At 50.0% G+C, this 25,054-nt stretch overlaps 1 protein-coding gene across 8 annotated transcripts; it reads left to right on the forward strand.

The window, feature by feature from the left end:
* The first annotated feature begins 291 nt into the window (after positions 1 to 291).
* On the forward strand, positions 292 to 25,054 carry IKZF4 (IKAROS family zinc finger 4). Of its 8 annotated transcripts, none has more exons than XM_078076115.1 (9): positions 292 to 516; positions 7,228 to 7,583; positions 7,740 to 7,790; positions 14,370 to 14,474; positions 15,500 to 15,760; positions 16,444 to 16,611; positions 19,835 to 19,984; positions 20,480 to 20,611; positions 21,223 to 25,054. In XM_078076115.1, exons 3-9 carry the CDS (start codon positions 7,751 to 7,753, stop codon positions 21,981 to 21,983), a joined length of 1,617 nt encoding a protein of 538 aa, XP_077932241.1. In that variant the 5' UTR covers positions 292 to 516; positions 7,228 to 7,583; positions 7,740 to 7,750; the 3' UTR covers positions 21,984 to 25,054. The 8 variants fall into 8 exon arrangements, with proteins under 8 accessions (XP_077932241.1, XP_035942502.1, XP_035942501.1 ...); XM_078076117.1 differs by lacking the exons at positions 292 to 516; positions 7,228 to 7,583 and adding exons at positions 8,916 to 9,010; positions 11,077 to 11,226 and having other exon boundaries at positions 7,743 to 7,790; XM_036086609.2 differs by lacking the exon at positions 7,228 to 7,583.

Raw genomic sequence — 25,054 nt, forward strand, 5'->3', positions numbered from 1 at the left:
TAGGGGCAGATGTGCCAGGGCACGTGGGGTGTCCAATGTGCGCCTAGTTTGCAAATCAGATGCAGATGAAGGGGCAGTCATTGAGTTACCCTCCGCACGCGACCGCGCCTCTCCGACTTGAATCTTTCGGCGCTCGGCTACTCTCCCCTAGCTCTTCTCCCTTTCCCCCAGCAGTCTCCCCGGCTTGGGGACGCTCGGTGTTCGGCCACGCCGCCTGTCGCCTGGTAGTGGGACCGGAAGTTGTTCGGGGGAGGGGGGACGGCCGTGATGGGGGGGGTTGATGGGGGGGGCCGGTCCCTTCTCAGGTGAAGCCGCTGATGGAGATGGAGCCGCCGCCGCCGCTGAGCGCCCGGGTCCCGGGTCCGGCCCGGTTGCCGCCGCCTTAGTGACCCCACTCCCCCCGCACTGGGCCGCCCGGGCCAGAGTGGGGGACCCCCGCTGCCCCGCCCCCCTCTTCCCCAATACCGTCCCCTCTCCCACACCCCCCTAGCCTGCGCGCGCGCGGAGCTGCCTCAGGTGAGTGAGGGGCGGGGCTTGGGCGAAGCGCTGGGGCGGGGCCTCGGTCGCCGGGGGCGGGGCCTGAGGGGCTTGGGCGTGAAGTGAGGGGAGACGCGGGCGGGGGTCTGGCGGGAAGAGGGCTTAGCCGCCGGGCTGTGGCTCGAGGGGAGAAAGCTGGCCCGGGTGGTGGGGGAGGTTGGCGCGAGGCTTAAGGTTTAGGGGAGGGTAACGGAGAGTCAAGGGGTCCTAAAAAGGCGGGACACGGGTCAGGGCAGAGGACCGAGGACAGCCAGGAGCTGGGTGCGCGAGGCTCCTCGGTGGGGTACGGCTGGGGTAGAACAGAGAGACAGTGGAGAAAGGAGAAGCAGAGGGGTACCTGGGCAAAAAAGCGAGGGATTAGGGGGTTTTGTCGAGAAGGTTAGAGAGGACATAGGCCTAGGTGAGGAGATCTGGGAGGCAATGAGCAGAATAGGAGAAACGTGGTAGAGAGGAAACTTAGAGTGGAAGTGGAAAGTGATGTCTAGGGTACCATGTAGGGGGAGAAGTCTAGGGAACCTGAGAAGCAGGTTCCTGGGAAGGAAGAGATTCCCTGCATATGAGTCCTAAGAAAGAACTGTAACAGAGGAAGCCCTGGGGCTGACAACTCTAGGGAGAGACAGACTTGGGAAGCAGTTATAAGCTAAAATAGGCCTCCATGTACCTCCTCACACAGCCGCATCCCCAGTTATTTTCTTACCCTTTGTCTGCTAGAGTTGTAGATTCTCACTTTGGAAATTTTTGTTTGATGTCTATGCTTTTTAAAAATGTTTTATTTGTGATTGGTCCTGTCTGGAGACAGTTGGGAGTTTAATAGAACACAGATCTTTAGATATGAGATGTTTAAGAAATAAGGTACCCCATTTCTCTCTCCAAGGTAAGAATTTACTAACTCTGCTTCCAGGAAGATCTGATGCATTACCAACCACACTGTGTCAAGTTTTACACACCTTCTTTTGCTTCAGTCCCTTCTCTCATAAGCAAACCTGTCTACTGTTGTGACTCTTATAGATTCCCCCACCGACAGGTTTCATAGCTCCACCTGTGTCCCAGTCTACCCTGCCTGAGCCCTCCAAGCATCATTCGTGAGCTTAGAAATTCCTGACCTGCTCACATGTCAGCTCTAGGCTTTCCATTATCATGGCCAAGCAGAAGACTGTTGAGGCCTTTTGTTTCCCCCTTACTGCTTGCTACTTGTTCACTTTACCTGTGTGAAGGTACATGTTTATATTCTTAGGAAGCATTAAAAAACAGGTATCTGACTACCTACAATATTTCCACTTAAGATAACTCAGATTCTGAGGATAAGGCCAGGACAAGGCCAAATCAAACAATCTTTGAAAATGTAGCTTCTTATTTGGTAGGAGTATGTGAGAATGCCTAGCTGGGAATCCCACATCTCCCCATGGGTCTTTCACTAGGTCAGTGAATCTTGCTTTGTTGTGTGGGGGACTTCAGCCGTCCCTACAACAACCTAAAGCCAGAGAATCCATATAACTCCCTGGGTCATGAGAATAGTCAGAAGAGTGTCTCATGAGATAAAAATAAAGTCTTAAAGGAGAAAATAGTGTTGCCATTGGGAAGCAGGATAGGTCTCACTGGAGCTTCTGGGGTGGGTCCCAGGGTGGTGGAAGTTGCCCTCAATTTGGCAGGTTGAGAATTATGTCTTGCCCTAGTCAACAGATGCTGATGTCTCAAGCATAAAATATAATGTCTTTCTTGCCCACTGAGTGCAGTTAGTTCAATTGTAGCTTCTGGGCAATCCCCTTCCTCTTAGTAGGCTAAGGGTAAAGCACATTTTGGGACTTGGCTCAGAAAGAAGTCCTGAATTTTTTCCAGTGAAAATGCAACTGAACATTTCTTCTTTATTTTCTCTTAGTTTAAATCTGCAGCTTGTACTTCCCAGCGTGGGAGGAACATTATCCCACCTTTTACCTCCTACTAACATCCACAAAGGAATTATTTTCTCCCGAACTGGCCATCTTTCTTCCCTCAACATACACACAAAATAACCAAGGAAAAAATTAAGATAAGTTATTGTTGGGCAGGTATTTCGAGGCTCATTTTACTCTAGCAGAACAAATAAGAGTGTGGAGCCCTGTGGGTGTAGACAATGCTATAAGCAGAGGTCCTCCCTCTTTTTGTTGGTCTCTTGACCCTGCCTGAAGAAGGCTCTGAATTCCAAGCTGTTTGATTTGCCTCCTTTTCTCAGAAGAATTGTGGATTCTGTGTTAGAAACAGGGAGACAGTTTCAAGGTTTATCTGACGGAAGCATCTAAGAAAGGATAGTGCTGATATGAATGGCCTGTCTCCTCCCACCCCACCAGTGGGAATGGCATCAACCTTATAGACTCCCAAATGTTCAGATGCAGACCCCCAAATTGTTCAACACCTGAGAAAGAAGGTAAGCATGGTGACCCCAAACCTTCCCACTGTGGCAAGATTTAACTTTGTACTGTAGTGGAAAGACTGGTTACCTGCTTGGTAACCTGGGTTCTATTTGTCTTAATTCTGTCGCTAACCAGATGGGTGACTCAGCTTAATTTCTTCTTCTGTTAAAAACCAAGAGATTGGAGATCATCTCTCAGCTCCATTCTAGCTCCAAGATTCCCCAGGTCCTACAACATCCCTGCCCCGGGCCCTCCACATGAAGAGAGGCTTACTAAATTGGATTTTCACGGCCAGATTCTTTGTTAGCAGAGGAGCCCAAAAACATCTTTCTGGCCCAAACAACACTGAGCCCTTTTGATGAGCATGCATTAGAGACTTCCGGTCAGGACTGGCACCAAAGGCAGTGGTTCCTGTCTCTTCCACCTTTTTGCTACCCTGCCCCAGGCAGAATAGTTCATTGAGACTTCCGTATAATTTCAGACCTCACTTGATAGAGCTAACTTTGTTTGAGGGCATCTTTGGCTTCAAAACTAATTATTATAAAATTCAAATTGAACTCTGCTGCCCTACTTCCCTCACCCCTGCCTAAACACTGAATAGCAGTGACTTTGTGGGGCCTTTCTGTAAACACAGGGCTCAAATACTCAAGGGTATATCCAAAAAACCCAGAGAGTATTATCTCATGTGCCTCATACCTAGTGATTTAAACTGTTTAGTTTGGCCCTTTCCTTAGTTCCTTAAGTCCTAAGAGGAAACATGGGAGGGGTAGGATTGTTTCTCCTCCCACCCATAAACCTTAGCCCTCTCTCTCTTCCACAGTCTACGTGGGGAGGACAGGAAAGTGCAAAGAACAAGAGAAAAGATGCATCCATCTGAGATCTAAAAGGAGACAATGAGGTGATATTTTCCCACTGTCCAGGTGTTGTGTTTCCAGCTCCTAGCCCTTCTTATTTTAGAGACTGGCCATTCCTAGGATGACCTGAGAATTCATCCCCTCATCACAGCTCCCCAAGCACTTGGATAATGAAGTCGAGCTGTCTTCCTCTGTATTATATGTAGACAGAAGGTCACCATCTTCAGCCTGGTGAAAAAATGAGTCAGATCTTTCTGCTGTAAAGACAGACACATGAGCTGAGAAAAGGTTCGTGGGTTTCCTTCAGAGGGCCCTAGGTTGACCCTAAAGATCATTTCAGAGCTGCAGACTGCTGGACGTCAAGGTCTGTTTCCTGGAAAGGGGCACGTAGTCAGTGGTCAGTCAGGCTGCAGACAATGCCTCATTCCACCTCTGCCCTCAATCATTTACCTCTTTCCCCTCCCCAATTATGCAAAGCCCTGACAGACAGCAGAACCAGCCAAGTGACTTGGGTGCATTTTTGTGTCGATTTCATTCAGTTCACAAAGGTACAGACAAGAGAGGATGATGCTATGGGTTTGGTTAATTGTAGTACCTGAACTGCTCACTCCCAGGCAGGTGGGAAATTCTGTCTTGTTAATAATCACTGCACTCCACTTCAGGTCCCAGGTCCTAGGGGAGACCAGAGAAAAAAATGTCTGCTTCTCCCTGCTGCAGTTCGGGAACAATAACCAAAAGGACGGCACAGGTCCTTGCCACTCTCTCTACCTCTACCTCCACTCTCTTTCCCAACAATATCTTCCTCACTACCTTTCTACCCACTAGACCACATGGAGTGTATTTTAAATTCCAATTTTGGAGTGTCACCGGATCAAACAGGATTCTTTAGAGGATTTGAAGAGCTTTAAATACTTGTGATGTCCATCTTATTTCAGGCTTTCAGAGCCACTACATAGAGAGAACTTGACTTTCTGACATTTTTGTCACCTAATAGTGAAAGCGGTGGGGATGTTTTTGTGGTGATGGGAAGTTGGGGTGGTAGCTGATGCCAGACCTGCCCTTAGAAGTCAGACCTTGGATTGCTCGTGACGTGTTGCTTGTCAGGAAGTGTGGTGGGAAATCTTCTGTCTAGAAGGGATGTCCATTCCTGCCCATTCCTGTTCAAACGCGATATTGTGTAGATGGGAGAAAGCCAGGGCCATAGAGGACTCTTGTTACAGTGCCAAGTGGATTCAAAAGAACAGGGAAGAAAATCTTTGTCTCCGGAGGTTACAATGACCAACCTTTCCTCCCTCCTCACAGTGACACTTCCTTTTGAATTGGGAGACTAGCTATTTCTAGTTGCTTTGTATTCAGTTCACTGAACTGAATTTACAGTACATATGTGCCTACCTCCATCACTGAATGACGCCTAACTTGCTATAAAGCCGGTTTCTTTCCAAGATCTTTGAGCCAAACCTGTCTTGTGTAACTAACTTCTCTCTTTTTATACCTCCTCCCCCTGCGGTACATCTCCAATTGGCAGTGCCTAATTTGACCCAGTTCCTCTAAGGAGACACTAAGATCTGCCTGCCTGGCCAGGGAGGGGAGGAGGTGCTTTGAGGGGCGGGGAGTGGGAAGGTTGGGAGGGATGTGCTGCCTGGAGACTTGAACAAACAGTGAAGTACGTCTACTGATTTGGTCCTGGCTCTCAGAATACCAGGATTGGGAACAGCAGAATCTCCGTCCCTTCTCACTTCCAGGGTTACCAACTTGGCATGTGGACCTGTTAGAGGCAGCCAAACACTGATTTTGCCCAAGATGTGTCATGGAGCACCTGTTAAGAGCAATTAAGAAGCAAAAGAGCTCAGTTTACTGCTAGGAACAAAGTCCAACTCAGAAAACAACTCCTTCAGACCCTTCTGGAAATTGTTTTGGGACCATTTGGGCAGGTGTCCAAGAATGAGATGCACTTCCTGAGCCAGTGCTGGCTGAATGCTATGCTTCAACTGTTCTGCCTACCTAGTGCTTATCTAGCCCCTGGTTCGTTTGTGTCCTCTCTCTCTCTCTCTCTCTCTCTCACACACACACACACACATTACATTACATTAGCATATTTCTCCTCTTAGAGCCTGCTCAACTTGTTCTTCTTTTTAAGTAACAGACCCCACTCCCACGGGGGTCACACCAAAGGAAAAGATGCCTTAATTAATTCCCTGGTTAGAACCAGGGAAAAGCAAGAAGATCCACGACTTTTGAAAGGAAGCAAGATGGTTTAATGGGAAGAGCACAGCTCAGAGTGGCCGGAGACCTGTGTTCCTGTTCCAGTCTCACCATGAACCCTGAGACAAGTCACTTAGCTGCTCTGAGCCTCAGTTTCTCCAAGCAGAAAATGGAGGAAATCTTGCTCATTCTTGCTTCTCCTGCATGGGGTGTGTGTGTGTGTGTGTGTGTGTGTGTGTGTGTGTGTGAAGGGAATTCACATGTGGCATCTTAGCTTTGCAGTTTTGAAAAATCCCAAAGGGCAATTATGGAGCTAATGATTCGGAAATGAAAGGGGCCCCATGAGTACCAGACCGCCCTTCCTCATTCTTTGACTCTCTGCCCACCACAAGTTCTATGGCTAGTTCCAGAGGGTATGAGTTTGCTAACCACTGTGGACTTGGGCTCTTCTAATCATTACCCCTAAGGGAACCTTCAAGGAACCACTCATTATTGTGGCTTGATCTAGCTGTCTGATTCCAAAGCTCAGTCCATCCCAGGGAGGATGTGAAGAAGAGTTGAAAATAAATTTAGATAATTTTTTCTTCCACACCCAGGCTTCCTGGGTAAGACTAGGACTCTCTAATGAAATCTAAGGTACAGCTGCTTTGTGAAGTGAAGGAAAGCCCATGTTTCGCGCTTTCTCTTGACACTTTTCAGAGGAGTATGATGTCTCTCAGCACGCGAATGACCTGAGGGAGTGGGGAGACAGGGTAATAGACACTTTTCCCCTGGGCATCCTCCAGAATCCTCCACCCTTGCCTCTAACAGTATAGTATTACAAGCAAACCAAATTTTCATCCATCTGCCTCAGAGAGATCCTTCGAAGAGACCAGGAATCCTGGTGGCAGCTCAGGCTGTTCCCTTGCCCCACTCTTGTGCCCCCAAATCTGCCCCTGGAGTATTTATTTTTCATTAGATGACTGGTGAAATCAATTTTGGAGGTATGTAAATTTCCACCAAAGATATTTTTTTTTCCTCCTCCCACAGGCTCCTAAGGAGATAATTCATTGGAACAAATTATCACTTTTAATTGTTCTCAGTTCTTGATTTGTTTAATACTCTACTGCCAATTACTGCTCGCTTGTCTTAAATAGACTAACCTGCATTTTAAATTCAGGCTTCCACCTTTTAAAAAAAATAAACATAGCGAAGTAATTGACAAGAAGGTGAGGAGAAGCCACTTAAAGGTTTAATTTGTTTATTAGACCTTCAGGAGAGGACTCCTCGCTGAACCTGAGGTGGGCTGCCCTCCGTCTTCTACTTTCCTGTCCCCCTCCCTCCCCTACAACACCCAGAAGAGAATCCCTTGAGACAGAATCCAGCTTCTTTTTCTTGTTACTACCCCACCTTAAGGTACAGAGCTTCTGTGGGGCTGGTTTCTTTGCCTCCAGAAGGCTGGGCTGTAACCTGTCTCCTTTCCCACAGCATCAGCTCCACCTACAGGAGGAGGGTCTACTCTCAAAACAATACAACCGGGACCACTCTGGAGTAAGACAGTGTTTCCACTCCAGAGACTGGGGAAGCCTGCAGAAGTTGTGGGTTGGAGGAGACCCTGGGGTTTGTAAGTCGGGGTACATTGTCTTTCTCATCGGGACCAAGTAAGAGGTTTTTCTTCTTTAGGATAGGGTTGGAGCAAACTTACTAATTCCAGAATGTTAGAGAGAAGCCTTCTCCCTTCCCAGATCTGGCTTCTAATCGCAGCTATTTTCTCTTTCAGCAGGCTCTAAGATGGACATAGAAGACTGCAATGGCCGCTCCTATATGTCTGGTATGCCCTCTTGTGCATTCTGTTTGTAAGGGGCTGGAAGCAGCCACTCGCCTGTGGAGCAGAGTGGAGTCCAGCCTTCAGCCTAACACAGGATCTCAGGTGCCCCAGTCACAGAGCTGCCACTCATGCTTGGTAGTGCTTGGTAGTGTGCATCTATTTTATCATTTTATATTCCCTAAATAGAGATTCTCTTCCCAGACTTCTTGGGGGTTAAGGGAAGGGGAAGGGAATAAGAGGAGAATACGAGTGGAGACTATTAGAGAGGAATGATTTAAAGCAAAGAGACAGAAGGAAGATGTAGGTCCTTCTCCTATACTCTGAGGTCACCGGCCAAACATGATATTCTGTCCCAGCCAGGTGGAGAGTGGAGCAGGGTTTCAAACCTCAAAGGCCTGTAGGGGCCAGGTGGGTATGTAAATGAGTGAACGGGGTTAGGATAATGCACAGAAGAGAATGTGGGGACTGTCATGTACTAGAGAACACATGTCCTACCTCAAGGAGCAACAGCTCCTCAGTGTCCATCAGTCATTGTCATGCCAGAATGTGTATCCAGTGTGGCCAAAACTTCCAGTTTTTCAAGAGAAGTCAGGAATCCAGATTTTATGTGAAATGTCTCCGTTTTAGAATAATGACTCAATATTTTTAAAAATGTTCCATGGAGCAAGCCAAACTTGTCCATGGGCTAAATTCAGCCAGTGGGCCAACAACATAGAGCCTTTGAAAGAGAGATATAGAGCCCAGTTCTCATTTCCCCCAGTCCTTTTCCACTGTCATAACATGCTGTGGCTTTGCATACCTGCCAAATACTCTTACGGAGGCAGAAGAGATCGTATGAATGGCTTTTAGAGAGATGAAAGTAATCGGGGTCATTTCAGAGTTTAACAAGGTAAAAAGAAATGAGGACCTTTATCTGGCTCCCTCTCTGAGGGTGTAGAGAAGGGCCTAAGACAGTTTGTCTCTAAGACAGAAGGAATCATTTTTTGGACCATTAGAATGTCAGGGCAGGAAATGATTATAAAAGGTAAGGGAAGCCAGAATTGGGTTTTGACATGATGAGGATGCCCATCAGAAAGCCAAGCACCACTGTAGAAATGACCTATAGCTTATTTTTTTTTTACCCTGAAGTGGGACCAATGGAATTATGGGCACGTTCAAAGGATGATAGCAAGATGGGTCAGACACACATATAAGAGTCTTTGGCAACACCTGGGTAATGTAAGGTAAGACACTGACTCTGACCCCTTTCTCATTTAAGGAGGGAAGGAGTTGGAATGGGTAAAGGCATTTGATACCTGCCACATGCTGGTCAGAGTGACAGGGATCAAGTGGACTGATTTAACTGAAAGAGATTTAGTGGAACGAAAGTCATGGCCCTTCTGAGGAACCAGCCAGTCCTTCTCTCTCCTGCTCAGTTAAGCCTACTCAGAAAACCACTACTGAGCAACAGCCACACTCTGGACCCTGTTGTATTGCTGGGGAACACGTAGACGGATAAAAACCAGTCCCTGTCCTAATGTAGGTAAATGAGAAACTGAGAAAGTGGCTGGGGAAATATCCCATGGAGCTCTGTCTCTGGAGAATGTGGATTAGAGGAAAACCTCTTAGGGTGTTTGCTTCATTTGCTATGAATCCAAATTTTCCCTGCTTTCAGCACGTTGACATTTCTGAGATAAGAGAAGCCTCTGCACAGGATGGTATTTTTTGAATGAAAGGGGAAGCCAGAAACCCCTCACCTGTGTTTTGAGAATTCTAGATGCCAGCAACTACCCTAGAGAATGGGAAAAGGGAAAGCCAACATAGGGCTAACATTAGTTCTGAAAAGTAGCCCCTGCAGGGCTGGGCATGGCTGAGACAGTCCATGTGAGGGACATCTGAGAGCCCAGCACTGACCCATCTCTCCTGGGCCAGTATGCAAGCAGTGGGAAAGGCTGTTGCGTGTACCCCTCCTCAAGCACACTGTGGCCCTTCAAGGTCATCACAGCTCTTCTGTTTCCACACCAGGTGGCCTTCCCTCACCTGGTGGCCTTCTGTCACCTGGCCACCTGATGAAGGGGGTATCTCTCCTGTTCTTCAAAGAGATTTTCCCACCTCACAGAACCCAATTCAGAAAACCCATCCTCTCTCCCCTTGTCTCTTTCTAAAGGTGCAGGTCACTCCCTCCTGGGGTCTTGAGAGAGGAAGGAGGAGTCCATTAACTTACCACATGGATTCTCTCCCCACCTCCATTCCTTATCTTTCAGGGGAAACTGAGTTGCTCAACCCCAGCTCATGCAATTAATTGACTGAGCAGTGCTTGTCACAGTTTTCTGTTTAAGGGAACCTTAGAGAGGGATCCAGGGGTAGGCAGCCCAAAGTTTCATGGCCCCTCCCACCCCCAAATTCTTGGAATCAGAAAATCTAGTCTCCAAAGTAGGTCAGCACGTCAGTGAGCAGCTCCTCTGGAAGGGAAGGGAGCAGAGGCCTTGTCTTGATAGAAGGCGGATTCGTCCAGGGCTGTCGGCTGCTGGGCCCCAGGGGCACTGGAAGGGAGGGCGGCGGAGGTGGGGAGACTATACCGGGATTTTGCCCGGGATCTGAGAAGCCTCAGGGCCACAGAGCAACACTAGCCCGAGACCAGACTGCTGGGTCTTCTCACTGCTGGGAAGGAGGGGGCTGTCTGTCCCCAGATCTAGAGAGCGGCCTCCCTCCTGGAGGAGGAGGGAAAGGAGGGAATCTGAGCGCCCGAGTTTCGTGGGGGAGGGGCTTTCTGCCGATCTGAGAGCCTTGAAGCTGCCCCATGTCCTGGGCCCCATGACCTCTGGGGCCTTGGCTTCCCCAGCTGGCAGAGGATTGGGCCTTCCCTGGGGGCCCCCCTTTCTCCCTCCCACCTCGAGGGCCCATCCATCTCTCTCTCTCTCTCTCTCTTACACACACTCTTGCCTCTCTCAGGCATTTGTTGTGCAGTTCCTCTTTGTCTGCTGGGCACGAGGGCAACGGCATCTGCCTCCCCCTCCCTGTGCACACCCCCCACCCCCACCCCTTTCCTGGCTTGGGAAAGGGATGCTGTAGCCTAGCATCCCCCCCCCCACCAGACACACATATACATTCTCTCCAGCCCCCTCCGCAAGCACATCCAAGCGTGTGCGCTCGCTTGCGCTCTCCCTCTCTCCCTCTCTCTCACACACACTCCCTCTCTCTCTCACACACACACACACCCTGGGCTGAGCTCCTCTTGCCGGCTGCAGCCGTGGGCCCCCGCTCACCGAGCCGCTGCCTGCGAAATGACGGCGGTTCCCCTCACTTCCAGGAATCCGCGCTTCCTGGAAGGTGAGTGGCTGGGCTCACCCCTGCCTGCCACCGAGACGCAGACATGCACACACCACCCGCACTCCCTCGCCGTTTCCAAGGCGGCGGCCGCGTTCGCACCCCAGGGGCTCACCGGCAAGGGAAGGATAATGTAAGTTCAGGCAGAAGGGGGCTAGCGGAGGGGGAAGGGGGGTTGCCGGGGCTAGGGAGCCGATTCAGTAACTACTCCCAAGCCTGAGGAGAGGGAGAGGATGGGGGCCGCGCGCGCGCGTGTGTGAGTGTGTGTGAGTGTGAGTGTGAGTGGCGGGGGAGGGGGCGTTCCTCCCTACACTTGCGGAGGATGGGAAGGGTGTTTGGTGTTGCTAAGCAAAGACTGCGACTTGGACAGTGGGAGCTTGTGGTGACATCTTGATTAGGCCTTGGGGACAGATGTAGAGCTGCCCGAGGGGGAAATGCCGAGACAGGCCTGGGTGGGAATGGGTAATAGAATCGAGGTAAAGAGGAACCTTGGCAGCAGATGCCTCACCCTGGAACAGAGATCTGAGGGGCCTCAGCCTCTTCCCCACAATAGAGCTGGGGATGGGCGTCTTTCTTCGCTCCTGTACCCACTGTTTCCTGCTAGCAGGTTAGCATCCTGCCACCCCGGAGCCCATGGTCAAGAAAGGGAAAGCAGTTAGGATGAGAGCAGAGAAGTGTGGAGGTTCTCGGACCTCATGGCTGTTCCCTAGAGGCAGCCACTCTTTGAAGGGATCGAGGAAGGGCAGCAGGAGTGGAGGGCTAGTCTCCTTCAGCATGTGAAACACATTTAGCTTGTGGGACATTGCCCTGTTTCCTCTCTCTCCCTCCTGCTTTTCTGCCCTGGACCCACCTCCTTGTTCCTCTGATGTCAACCTCATGATTTGGCTTTACCCTCTGGGGGTTCAGCCAATCTATGATGACTGTGACCAAGAACATTTCTCTGAGACCTGAGAGTGGCCTTAATTCTTGGCTTTGACAGTCTGGGATTTCTTGGGAGTCCCAGGCATTTGAAGTTCCCTCCCTGGGGTTTCTGGGACCGACAGAGGAACTGCTGAACTTCCTAAATCTGTCTCTAGGCCCCTTCACCCTCCGGCTAGAACTCAAAATCCCTGGGTCCCCATAAAGACTTTCTGGCCCCTGAAACAGATTCATTTTTATGTATTAGCCCCAGAAAAGCAGACTTGAACCTATTTTCCCTAGGGATGGCAATGGCATCAAAGAGCCTCTCGAACTACTAGGCTGGCTCTGGAGGCACCTGCTCTTCCTCCTGTTCCCAGGCCTTCATAAGGAGAGGCACAAGGGATGTTTTCCTCTTAATGCCCCTAAATATCCCTTTAAGCATATTTTCTCCATGTATCAAGCCCCTGGCTCCAAGAGGCAGTCTCAGCCTAGTAGGCTGGGACTAGAGATGGATTTCCAGCAAGTTTACTCATTGTTTTAGGGTCAAGGACTCAGCACCAGGGCCCAGAGTCCAGTTCTTCCCCTATTACTAACATCAAGTGATTTAGGGCAAGTCAGCACTAACGTCTGAAAAGGAACGAAGAGATGCCCCTTTTAGCCCCTTTAACCATAGCAAACCCTACCACTTAGTTAAAGGACGTATTTTAAAACTAGATCTGAGTCTACATATCTCAACCCTCAACTCTGAAATGTTTACTTCATGATATGTATGTGGTTCTGACTTGGGCAACTTTTCTAGATAACCATGGCTCATCTAAAGAGCCCCAGCTGGGACAACTCAGTTTCAAGCTATAAGGCATTTTCTATAGATAGTGAACAAATTTCCTCAGGCTTTGATGGGAAAGAATGGGGGAAATGGGACTTTTAGAAGAGGATATGAATGGGAAATGGTCCCAAAGTCCTGAGTGGTTGTTTTCTTCCCACTGACCAAAGCTGGAGAGGGATCCCTCAGGAGGGTGTGTTCCGGATTACTTGCCTCAGGCCCAAGACTCCAACCATTTTATAATGGAATCTTTATTTTGTGAAAGTAAGTATGTGCATAGCTGGGAAATTGGGTAAAGTACTAATAGGTGGACTTTAGGGATGAATTTTAGGGCTCGTGTCTTTCTTTCTCTCTTCCATATTTAGGCTTGTGTGTACACATCCATGCATGTTCACGTTAGCAGATAATGTAGAAGGCTATGGGTGTGTTTACCCCTATAGGTATGTTCTCTTCATGTGTATCTACATCTGTGATACGTGTCTGTGTCTATGTGTGTGTTTACCTACATGTGTTTTATTTCACCTATAGATTTGTGCACAAGATTGTGGGGAGGAGGGATTTTTTTTTTTAAAGACATGATTCATATCTTCATGTACGTTAACTAATTTTTAAAGATACATATGAAACTCTTAAAACTCATTTTTACAAAGCAATTTGTCAACACGTTAACAACAAACATATTGAGAATAAACTCATTATTTTACTGTCAAGGGAACATCGAGCAATAAATATGTGACTGGAATCATATCAGATAGGAGGCTTTCTGGAGTAGTCAAATTTGTGCTGATTACAGAAGGTCTAATGGGCCCGCTCCCATTAGAGTTCTGCTAAAACAGTGATTCCCCACTGGTTGCAGAGGTGGTGGCTCAGGACATGGGTGCTTACGATTTATGATCGGTCCGGGTTCCACCTCTACCAGCTATGTGACCTTGGACAAGTGCCACAGCCTCTTTTGTGCCGCAGTTTTCTCATCTGCAAAATTAAGATAGTATTGGCACTTGCTTCATAGGGTCGTTGTGAAGGTTAAATGAGATAATTGGTATAAAGTGAATAGAACCAGGCCTGGCACAAAGTGAGCACTCAATACATGTTAGCGGCTATCGTTATGATTACTATTATTATCATTAGATTCAGGGACCATTCCAGCTGCCCTTCCTGCAGATCCCGAACCTGGTGTTGGGGGCTCCGGAAAGGAACAGTAGGGAAGAACGTCTGTCCTGAACCGCCTCCCTCCTGAGGCCCCCATTTTCCTCTCCACCCTGGCCCGCCCAGCCCCAGCCCTGCTTCCTGTGGACGTCAGGCAGTAATGCTCTTCCCCTCAGGCCTAGATAAAGGTAGGGTGGGCAAGATGCAGCCACTGAGCTCGCAGAAGTCCGCACCAGGCACCCAGGCTGACGAGGGCACAAGGTATGGTGCCGAGCACACAACACTGCCTTGTACGTGGCTACAAGATGAATGTTTGTGAGACGTCACAGAATTTTGAAGAGGTGAGGCAACGGACGGTAACAGGCTCCAGCTGCAGCTTCACCTGTCCTCTTGTTCTCTCCTCCAAGGTAGCGGGGACTCATCTCTGGAGAAGGAGTTCCTCGGGGCCCCAGTGGGGCCCTCGGTGAGCACCCCCAACAGCCAGCACTCTTCTCCCAGCCGCTCACTCAGTGGTAAGTGCAACCTCCTGCCCTGCCCTGCCCTGGCACTAGGCGCCCCCATTTGTGTTTGGCCCGCAGTTCACCCTCCATGGGCAGCCATTTTCCCCATCGCTGCCTCCCTCTGGTTTTCTGCTTCGAGCCTCCAAAAGCAGTACGGAGCTCAGCATCTAGGGTCTTCTGACTTCTGAAAGGAGAGTGAACAGTTGCTGCCAGACTAGGGTAGAATTAAAGGAGGCATGGGTGGGATTAAGGTAAAGGCTCCAAAGAGAAATCCTGGAGTTGGAGAAGCAAGTACATAGGAATGGTCACAAGGTAGAGCCAGATAGGAAACAGAGATGAGAGGGATCTCCTCATCACCTGCCCCCTCCCCCTCCCGGCCCTCATTCTCCTGCCTGGATAGGGTCCCCATGACTGCCTCTTCTCGCTGGCCCTAGATCTGTGACATTCTCTAAATGGTTGGAATAGCCAGGAATGTAGGTCAGAGCTAGAGCCAAAGCCTTCTCCTCAGTGGCTCCTCCCTCCTTCATCCCCCTCTCCAGATTTTCATGGAGGGGAAATAGAGGGGCTCAGTCTTATGGGGAGGGAGGATAATGTGAGCCATGTCTGTCTTCCAGTTTTGCTCTCTCTTTAGCCCGCCGTCTCTTTGGTCTTCCTAGGACCATTTTCCCGCCACCGTTACTTGCTGGCTTCCTGCCCAGGGCCAAGCCAGATATCTTTCTTAATGACAAGAGAGTGAAGAAAAAGGCTCCCCTTAGCCTCCTCCTCTCCCCAGTGGAATAGAAGACATCCCATGTACCCCAATTTTTTTTCTCTTGGAGCCTATTTGCCTGGGCGGTGGGATGGGAGGAAAAAGTTGCTTCAGGTCCTGGCAGGACCACCATATCACCACCCAGGAGACTTAGGGTGTTGGCCTCTTTGAAAGCCTGCGTGTCTCAGGGCTGGGAGAAAGCCTTCTGGACCTCAGGAGTACCATTCTGGTTTGCGGGCAGGTTCCCCCTTTTGCCTGTTTCTGTCCTAAACACCATCCCACCCTCCAGCCAACTCCATCAAGGTGGAGATGTACAGCGATGAGGAGTCAAGCAGACTGCTGGGGCCAGATGAGCGGCTCCTAGAAAAGGACGACAGTGTGATCGTGGAGGACTCGTTGTCAGAGCCCCTGGGCTACTGTGATGGAAGTGGGCCGGAGCCTCACTCCCCCGGGGGCATCCGGCTGCCCAACGGCAAGCTCAAGTGTGATGTCTGCGGCATGGTCTGTATCGGACCCAATGTGCTCATGGTGCATAAGCGCAGCCACACCGGTGAGTAAGCCGGGGGTCCAGGAGGGGCTCCGGGGGGGCTAGGAGGCCAGGCCTGCAGTGGGCTGGCCTCAGACCGGGAAGCATCTCTCCCCGCACATTTCCCAGCTGATGAAAAAAAGGAGGGGATGGCATTTGGATTCCCCCAACATTCATACTTCTCTGGCACTTTCCTCAGCTGTCGTTATAAAGAAAAGCTGATACTTTTCTCAGGAGGTGAGGGAGACGATGGTGTAGCCTCAAGAAGGGTCCTAGAGTCCAACAGGGACAGGACTCCAGGGTATTATTTGGGCCCTCCGGTCTCAGATTTAAACACACAAACAAATAAACAAAAACAAAAAAAAAAGGAAAACAAAAGCCTCTTCTCAGCTTTCTCAGGCTTTGGGCTCCCGGGCCAGAGTGGGTCTTACAGGGCTTGGTTTGGGGTTAATGGTCTTCTGGCCCAGAGTTCCAGGCCTGGTGCCCTTTGCTCTGCCATTCGTCTCTGATCCACACCTTCCCAGGGTAAGACTGTTCCCGAGGGATCTTTAGAAAGCAGGAATTTTGTGTGCATGCCTCAGCTCTGCCTCTCAGAAATTGTCTTGAGCACCTTCCCTCAGGCAGGGTGGAGCAGAGGGTGGGAGAAGAGGTTCAACCTTCAGAATTCCTCACACCCAGTCCTCAGCGATCTGTTGTTTCTCTTGCAGGTGAAAGGCCCTTCCACTGCAACCAGTGTGGTGCCTCCTTCACCCAGAAGGGGAACCTGCTGCGCCACATCAAGCTGCACTCTGGGGAGAAGCCTTTCAAATGTCCCTTCTGTAACTATGCTTGCCGCCGGCGTGATGCGCTCACTGGCCACCTCCGTACACACTCGGGTCAGTGACCAGTGTAGTGAGAGAGGAGGAGTGGGACCTCAGTACACCCAGAAATAGAGCTCAGTGTATACGGGGACTTACAGTGTCTGTCACTGAGGAGGGCAGATCACCCACAGAGCGGATAGGGCCCTGCCTCTCTAACCCCTCGTCTGGGCAGCAGGGCCCCCTGGGGAATTTGGGGGACTCTTTGATGAGGTAACGTACATCTGCCACACTCTGTGACTTGGAGCAAAAGGAGCATGGGTGATGTTCTTGGCTCTTAACAGTCACCCGCCCTTTGTTTTTTAAAGTTCATGCTACTGCCAGAACCATCTGTACCCCACCCCCCTCCACACTTCTGAGCACCAGAAAAACCCTTCCTCATACATCCATATGCTCGGGTTCCCACACCCATCACCATCATCACCTCCCTCCATGATACCAGAGGTCCTGGACCACCACCGTCTGTCCTCTTCTCTACTTCCTACTGGTTCCTAAAAATATCCATGGGCCTCCAAACTCCAAAGGAAGAAAGGAGGCCTAGGAAAAGCCTCTGTTCCCCATCCCAAGAGGTTGTCCCCTTCCCAGAGGCAAGAGCAAGTCACAAGAGTGTCCAGAGGTTAGTGTTGGGATCCATGCCAGGGGACTGGACTACCCAGTTTTCATAGCCCCAGCCAACACTGTTGAAGTCAACATATGTCTGAATCAGCTGGGCAGGTAGCATTTTTGAAGCATCTTACTAAGTTTTAAGCTTGGCCTTGCGAAGAGACCAGGAGTCAAGCTGCTGGCGGGAAGGAGGAGCTCAAATTGGGAAAAGGCAGGAAGAAGGGCAGAGGGGAAAAAATTAGTAGGATCTGTCCTTGGCAACTTTCCTTGATATTTTTCTCTTTTCCTAAACTCTCTTGGGCTGGGATTTAAAGGGACAGAGCAATCACCTCAGCACCATTTCTCCAGCCACCTACCTTGTTCTAGGTTCTCTCACCTTGGAGCTGGCTTTATGATCTACAAAGCATTTCGCTTGTCTCCTCATGTGATCCTCATTTTGCTGACAAGGAAACTGAAGCTCTGGGTGGGGGGGGAGAAAGAAAAAAAAAAAAAAGATTTGCTGGCCACAGAGCTATTCTGCAGCCTTCCTGGACCCCCATCAAGGTTCTGTGCCAAAGAATCATACTCCTTTTCCTCAGAAAAGGGGCGGCTCCCTCTGCTGGTTTAGAACAAGGATGGCTTGGTCCCTAGAACTGTTGAACCAACAACAACGAGGCCAGCAGGGTAGATTTTGGATGTTGTTCTATAGAAGATTATTAGGGACAGAATTAGACACAGGTATACCATTGGGTTCCATCTCTGTGAGATGCTTTCTATATAACCCACACTATAATAAAAAAGGGGTTCCTCTCCCAGATGTTAAACCATTTTCCCAAAAGTCTTGGGTGGATAGGGACCATGGCATTCACCTCATCTCCCAAAGACTAGGGTTTACAGAGCAAGGTCAAAATGGCATAGATTGATTAAACCAAGCCCAGAGTAGGTATGTATATATAAGGGGTGGAGGGGGGTAATTACCACCCTCCTGGAGACACCTTATCCTGCCTCCCTGCTCAATAGTAGCAAGATATGTAAAATAAGATGTTTCATTTTTATTTGTCAGAGAGAGAGAGAGCACAAGCGGGGGGAGCGGCAGGCAGAGGGAGAAGCAGACTCCCTGCTGAGCAGAGAGCCCAATGCGGGACTCAATCCCAGGACCCTGGGATCATGACCTGAGCCAAAGGCAGATGCTTAACTGACTGAGCCACCCAGGCGTCCCAAGATACGTAAAATAAGATATACAGTACCTTGTTCTCTCACTTTTCTCTCTCCTCTCACAAATATTATCTCTCAGAAGTTGTCTTTAGCGGCACCTAGGTGGATCAGTTGGTTGAGCATCCAACTCTTGATTTTGGCTCAAGTCATGATCTCAGGGTGGTGAGATCGAGCCCTACATCAGCCTCCATGCTCAGCGAGGAGTCTGCTTCCCCTCTTCCTCTCCCCCACTCTCTCTCTCTCAGATAAATAAATCTTTAAAAAAAAAAAAAAGTTGTCTTTTTTTTTTTTTAAGATTTTATTATTTATTTGTCAGAGAGGGAGGGCACGAGTGGTGGGGAGCGGCAGGCAGAGGGAGAAGCAGGCTCCCCGCTGAGCAAGAAGCCAGACGTGCGGTTCGATCCCGGGACCCTGGGATCATGACCTGAGCCAAAGGCAGACGCTTAACCGACTGAGCCACACAGGTGCCCCTAACTTGTTCTTTATTTAAAAAAAAATTTTTTTTTTTTTAAAGATTTTATTTATTTATTTGACAGAGAGATAGAGAGAGAACACAAGTAGGCAAAGAAGCAGGCAGAGGGAGAGGGAGAAGCAGGCACCCCGCAGAGCAGGGAGCCCGATGCGGGACTCGATCCCAGGACCCTGGGATCATGACCTGAGCCGAAGGCAGCCGCTTAACCGACTGAGCCACCCAGGCGCCCCTTTATTTAAAAAAATTTTAAAAGACCCTCAAAGTTGATGTTCTCTTTCTTTTACTCATCTCCTTTATTTCACCCTCTCTTCTTTTATTCTTTTTCTCTTCTCAGAATTTCTCTATCAGTGATGGTTTTTCTGGGGCTCTCTTGGTATCTCAGTGTAGAGAGACAGAAAGAAAAATAAGCAGTAAAACCAGGCTAGGGGTGGGAGTAGAAGCACAAGTAAAGGTCAGTGAAAACTGCCCCTCCCCACATTGGCAGATCTAAGGGCTCTCATTTCTGTCACCCCAGCCCACCAATTTCCCCCAAACCAAAGCAGATAGGTCGAAAGCAAAAAATCCCCTTGTCTGATAAACAGCACTTGCACCCGCCTGCCACATGGAAAGGTTAAACCACAGTCTGGGCCCCAGAATCTAAGACCCTAGGGTGGGGCCAGCCTGCCTGCCAGGGATGATCCCCTACAAAGTCCCTGGCTCCTCCTTCCTTTGAGCAGCAGTTTGGCCACCGTGAGGCCCAGCTGCCGTCCAAAGCCGTAGGCCCCGGTCCCCTCTCTACTCCCGTGGCTGTGCACTGGTCCCCTTCTCCGTGGTGTGGTTACCTGTCCATGCTTGCCGCTGAAGGTAGGGAAGGAAAGGCGAGCAGAATTCACTTGAGCCGCATCCCTTCCTCCTCATGCCAGTGCATATTTGCTCCCAGATGGCTTTGTAGAGCCAGGGCACAATGCCATGTCTCTCCTGTCTCCTCCACAGTCTCCTCCCCCACAGTGGGCAAGCCGTACAAGTGTAACTACTGTGGCCGCAGCTACAAACAGCAGAGTACCCTGGAGGAGCACAAAGAGCGGTGTCACAACTACCTACAGAGTCTCAGCACTGAAGCCCAAGCTCTGGCCGGCCAACCAGGTGTGGCTGTAGGCAGGCCTGGGGTGGGGGGTGGGAGGGGGAGTCGAGGGCAGGGCCAGAGGGAGTGAGGGCAAGGGTGATCCCAGCGCTACCCCGCCCCCCCCCCCCCCCCCGACAAAGGGATGAGGTCTATGGAGAAGGGACAGTTGCCTCGTAAATCTGCCAAGCACTCCACTTGGTGCAGAGCCCTGTGGTAGGTGCTACAGGAAGGTCCAGGGGGCAGGGAAGTTCTGATCTATGTCCTCAGTCTAATGGGAGAGAGAGAACACAAGGAAGTATGAAACCAAGGGTCACATGTATCTAATGGTCCTCAAATTACCTGAAACGTTGCTAGGATGAGCTCTAGAGAAGGGGAAGTGAGCGGAACTCAATTTTCCAGGTATTGGGGATGATCTTCCTTGGCTACTGACCTGCTGATTTTCTCCAGGCAAAGGCTGCTGAGCCAATGCCACCCCGATTCAGATGCTCGACTTGTCCCCACCTCCTTCCCTCTAGGTGACGAGATACGTGACCTGGAGATGGTGCCAGACTCCATGCTGCACTCATCCTCTGAGCGGCCAACTTTCATTGATCGGCTGGCCAACAGCCTCACCAAACGCAAGCGCTCCACCCCCCAGAAGTTTGTAGGTAAGAGTCCAGTTGGGGAGGAGACATCAGCTTTAAGCCACAGCTCCTCTAAACCTGAGCTCTGGTAGCCATCAGACCAGTTGGGCCTGGAGATTTGATGGGAGGGGAAAAAGTGGTCTGTCTGGTAAGCTCTGGTGCTCAGAATCCATCCCCAGACAGAAGGGGCGTGATGGGGGAGAAGGTACCTCGAGAGGGTGTTGAGGGCTCTTGCGGTGGTTTTAAGAGGAGGGGGGTCAGGGAGCTCAGGTTCTCCCAGTTTTTGAGAACAGCAAGGACTTCCACCTGTGGGATCTGAGAGACGGGCCCTGAGTGTCAGAGGGAGGAAGTATGAGTGTGGGGTCCACCCACCTGGCCTTGAGGTTCCTCTCTAGCTTTATAAAGGGCAATGAAGGAAGTATTAAAGATCAGCCCCAGGCTGGGACTGAGTCCTTCCCTACAATTATAGCCTGGAGTTGGGGAGTGGCCCCACAGAGGTCCTGACCTTGAGGGAAGTGAATGAGGGCTGGTAAATAATGTTACAGCCATCCCCAGGGTAAGCAAACAAAGAAGTCATCCTGGGGAAACTCAGGAATTCCCCAAACCCAGCTCTGCTGAGATCCTCTCCTCCACAGGTGAAAAGCAGATGCGCTTCAGCCTCTCTGACATCCCCTATGATGTGAACTCGGGGGGCTATGAGAAGGATGTGGAGTTGGTGGCACATCACGGCCTGGAGCCTGGCTTCGGAGGCTCTCTGGCCTTTGTGGGGGCAGAACATCTGCGTCCCCTCCGCCTTCCACCTACCAACTGCATCTCAGAACTCACACCCGTCATCAGCTCTGTCTACACCCAGATGCAGCCCCTCCCCGGTCGACTGGAGCTTCCGGGATCCCGAGAAGCAGGTGAGGGACCCGAGGACCTGGCCGATGGAGGCCCCCTCCTCTACCGGGCCCGAGGCCCCCTGACTGACCCCGGGGCATCCCCCAGCAATGGCTGCCAGGACTCCACAGACACAGAGAGCAACCACGAAGATCGGGTTGGGGGGGTGGTATCCCTCCCTCAGGGTCCCCCACCCCAGCCACCTCCCACCATTGTGGTGGGCCGGCCCAGTCCTGCCTACGCCAAAGAGGACCCCAAGCCGCAGGAGGGGTTACTGCGGGGCACCCCGGGCCCCTCCAAGGAAGTGCTCCGGGTGGTGGGCGAGAGCGGTGAGCCCGTGAAGGCCTTCAAGTGTGAGCACTGCCGAATCCTCTTTCTGGACCATGTCATGTTCACCATCCACATGGGCTGCCATGGCTTCAGAGACCCTTTCGAGTGTAACATCTGTGGTTACCACAGCCAGGACCGGTACGAATTCTCTTCCCACATTGTCCGGGGGGAGCACAAGGTGGGCTAGCCACCTACTGCCCTCCCCTCAGTCCACCACTTCACTGCCCTACCTACAGGAGTCTAGCTCTGTCCCCACTTCATCCCAAGGAGTTTTGCTCGGTAGCCTAGACCGCTGGCTACCTGACTTCACACTTGGCCCTGACCCCTCCTCACCTATTCTCCTCTACCCTGACTGACTTAAGCATTGTGATGAAACAGGCCTTTTCGATTGTGTTTCTCCTCTTCCTCTTCTCCTCTCATCCCAGCATATTCAGAGTTATTTATTAATATAATTTGTGGATTTTTCTTTTGCTTTTTTCTCTTAACTTTTCTCAGTCACTTGCCACTCCCCCACCCTCCGGCCCACAGTCCCCTCCCACTTTAGGCCTAATTTTTCTTCCTTTGATCCAGCTTCCTCTAACAGCCCTCGGGGTAGGAAGCTCCTCTTGGTCCTAAGAGTTCTGAGCTTCTTGTGTTAAGTCCTCACCTTTTGCATTATCTTTCTTTTTGATGCTGATAACTCCCTCTGGCCCTACCTGAGCTCTGTGGCATTATATCTCCTCTCTGGGACCCTTCAACCTGGTACTCCATACCTCTTGTGCCCTCTCACGTTAGGCAGCTTGCACTATGCTTGAACAAATGAAGAATTTCCTCATTGGGAAGTAGGAGGGGCTGAAGAAATTCTCCCCAGGCACTGTGGGACTGAGGGTCCTCTTGACGTTCCTCTAGTAATATGAGTTCCTCAAAGCCCACATTTGGGAATCTCCCTCTGGGATGTGATCTATCTCTTCTCTCCTCAAACAACCCCCAACACTGCTACTCTCTTCAACCTGCCAGTCTACTCAGTGGTGGTTTTTCTCTCCTTGGAGTGCCCCAATTTTATATTCTCAGGGGCCAAGGCTAGGTCTGCAGTCCTGTCCCTGACATGTTGGGAGCCACAGGTGCCTAATTGGGAACCAGGGCGTGGGAAGGGGGTGGGTTAAAATTCTTCTTTCTCCTCCACCTCTAATCTTCTTCACTCTAGTGACCTTCCTAGGCTCTCAGGGGCTCCTGCCGTCCCTCTCCTATGAGAAACTAGTGGGTTACTGCCTGATGACAAGGGGTTATCTCAACCCCTCAGTCATGCTGCCTTCTTCTTCTCCCCCCTGCAGGATTCACCCTCATTCCCAGGCTTCTGGGCCCTGTTCTTAGGATCAGTGGCAGGGAGAAAAGGGTGTCTCTTTTCTCCTAATTTTCAGTATAACCAAAAATTATCCCAGGACGAGGAAGGGCATTTGCCCCTCACCTCATTCCATTCTTGTCCCAGCAAGAATGGGATGGGCACAACTGAACTGGGGGTCATCCTCTACTGCCCCCTTCTACACTCAGTTCCCAGATGTAGGGCAGGAGGGGGCATGCTCCTCCTGGCCACAGCAGAGACCCCTGGCTTTTTGGGTAACCTAGTTAGTGAGAAGGGGGCAGGAGGAGATACGGCTCCACTGTGAGTGGAGGTCTCTTTCTACAAGCGTTTTCTGCCCAAGGCCACAGCTATCCCATTCTCTGCTTCCTTGAGATTCAAACCAAAGGCTGTTTTTCTATGTTTAAAGAAAAAAAAAAAAAAAAGAAAGTAAAAACCAAACACAACACCTCACTTGTAACACTTGGTCCTTCTCTCTCTCTCCTTTTCTCTTCCCTTCCATCTTTCTTTCCATATGTCCTTTCCTTATTGGCTCTTTTGCCTCCTACTTTTCTCACTCCCTATCAGGGATAATTTAGGGGGATGGTGAAGGGTTGGCTAAGGAACAGACCCTGGGATTGGGGCTCCTAAGGGCTCTAGGAAGAGTCTACCTTACCCTCTATGGGAAGGGAGACCCTAGAAAAACTTTTCTCCCTTCTTTTTCTCCCCCATTATGTAGTCTCCCTAAGAGAACCAGATTGTCAAGGAGGGGCTTTGTGGGTTGATGGTTCCTCCTTGACAATGTAGCAATAAACAGATGTTGCCAAGGGCAGAGGATGGGGGAGTTAGCTGGAAGGAGAGTGGTCTCTAGAGAAGGGGAGAGTCTTCTCAACAGTACCCCAGGGAACTGGCTCCTTCTTTCAGGATGGCAGCAGAGCTGAGATTACTATCTAGGGTTCTTCTCAACTGTTCTGGTTATTGAGCCCCTTCCTGTTAGACCTACCCCTTACCACCTCTTTTGCGTCTGCTATGTACTTGGTGACACCTCATAAGGACTAGTCCCTTCTAGGGTATCAGAGCCTTAGGTTGCCCCTGTCCCCTCCCCCAGTCAGCTCTGGCACCTGTAACCTCCTGGAACATGAAGGACTATGCTCTGAGGCTATACTCTGAGCCCATGAGAGCAGAGACTGGAAGGGCAAGACCAGGTGCTAAGGAGGGGAGAGAAGGGCACTCTGTCTCTCTCCAGACCATCACTGCACTTTAACCAGGGTCTTAGGTACAAAATCCTACTTTCCAGAGCCTTCCAGGTCTGGAAACTCAAACATCCTCATGCTCTCTCCCAGCTCCTTTTGCATAAAAAAAAAGTAAAGAAAAAGAAAAAAAAAAAAAAAAAACATTGAAACCCACATGGAGAAAAGAGGTGTTTTCCTTTTATATTGATATTCAAGACCAACACCACACGAGAAAATTTCTAAATAGACACTTTTCCAGACCTTTGTTTTTTTGTGTCAGTGTCCAAGCTGCGGATGGGATTTTGTAATACTTTCAGCAGCTTCTTTCCTTGTGTACATAATATATATATATTATATATATTTTTAATCAGAAGTTATGAAGAACAAAAAGAAAAAAAATAAAACACAGAAGCAAGTGCAATACCACCTCTCCTCTCTCTCTCTCCCAGGGTTTCATTTGTAGCCTATGCTTGGTGTCTCCTTGGACCTTACCCTTTCACCTCCCCCTCTTCCTTTGGTTCTCCCTCCCCCTTTTTTTAAAGGGTTTTTCTCCTTTCTCAAGGGGAGTTAAACTAGCTTTTGAGACTTATTGCAAAGCATTTTGTATATGTAATATATTGTAAGTAAATATTTGTGTAACGGAGATCTACTACTGTAAGTTTTGTACTGTACTGGCTGAAGGTCTGTTATAAATAAACATGAGTAATTTAA

The sequence above is a fragment of the Halichoerus grypus genome, chromosome 6 (genome assembly GCF_964656455.1).
Source record: "Halichoerus grypus chromosome 6, mHalGry1.hap1.1, whole genome shotgun sequence".
In the NCBI taxonomy this organism is placed as follows: domain Eukaryota; kingdom Metazoa; phylum Chordata; class Mammalia; order Carnivora; family Phocidae; genus Halichoerus; species Halichoerus grypus.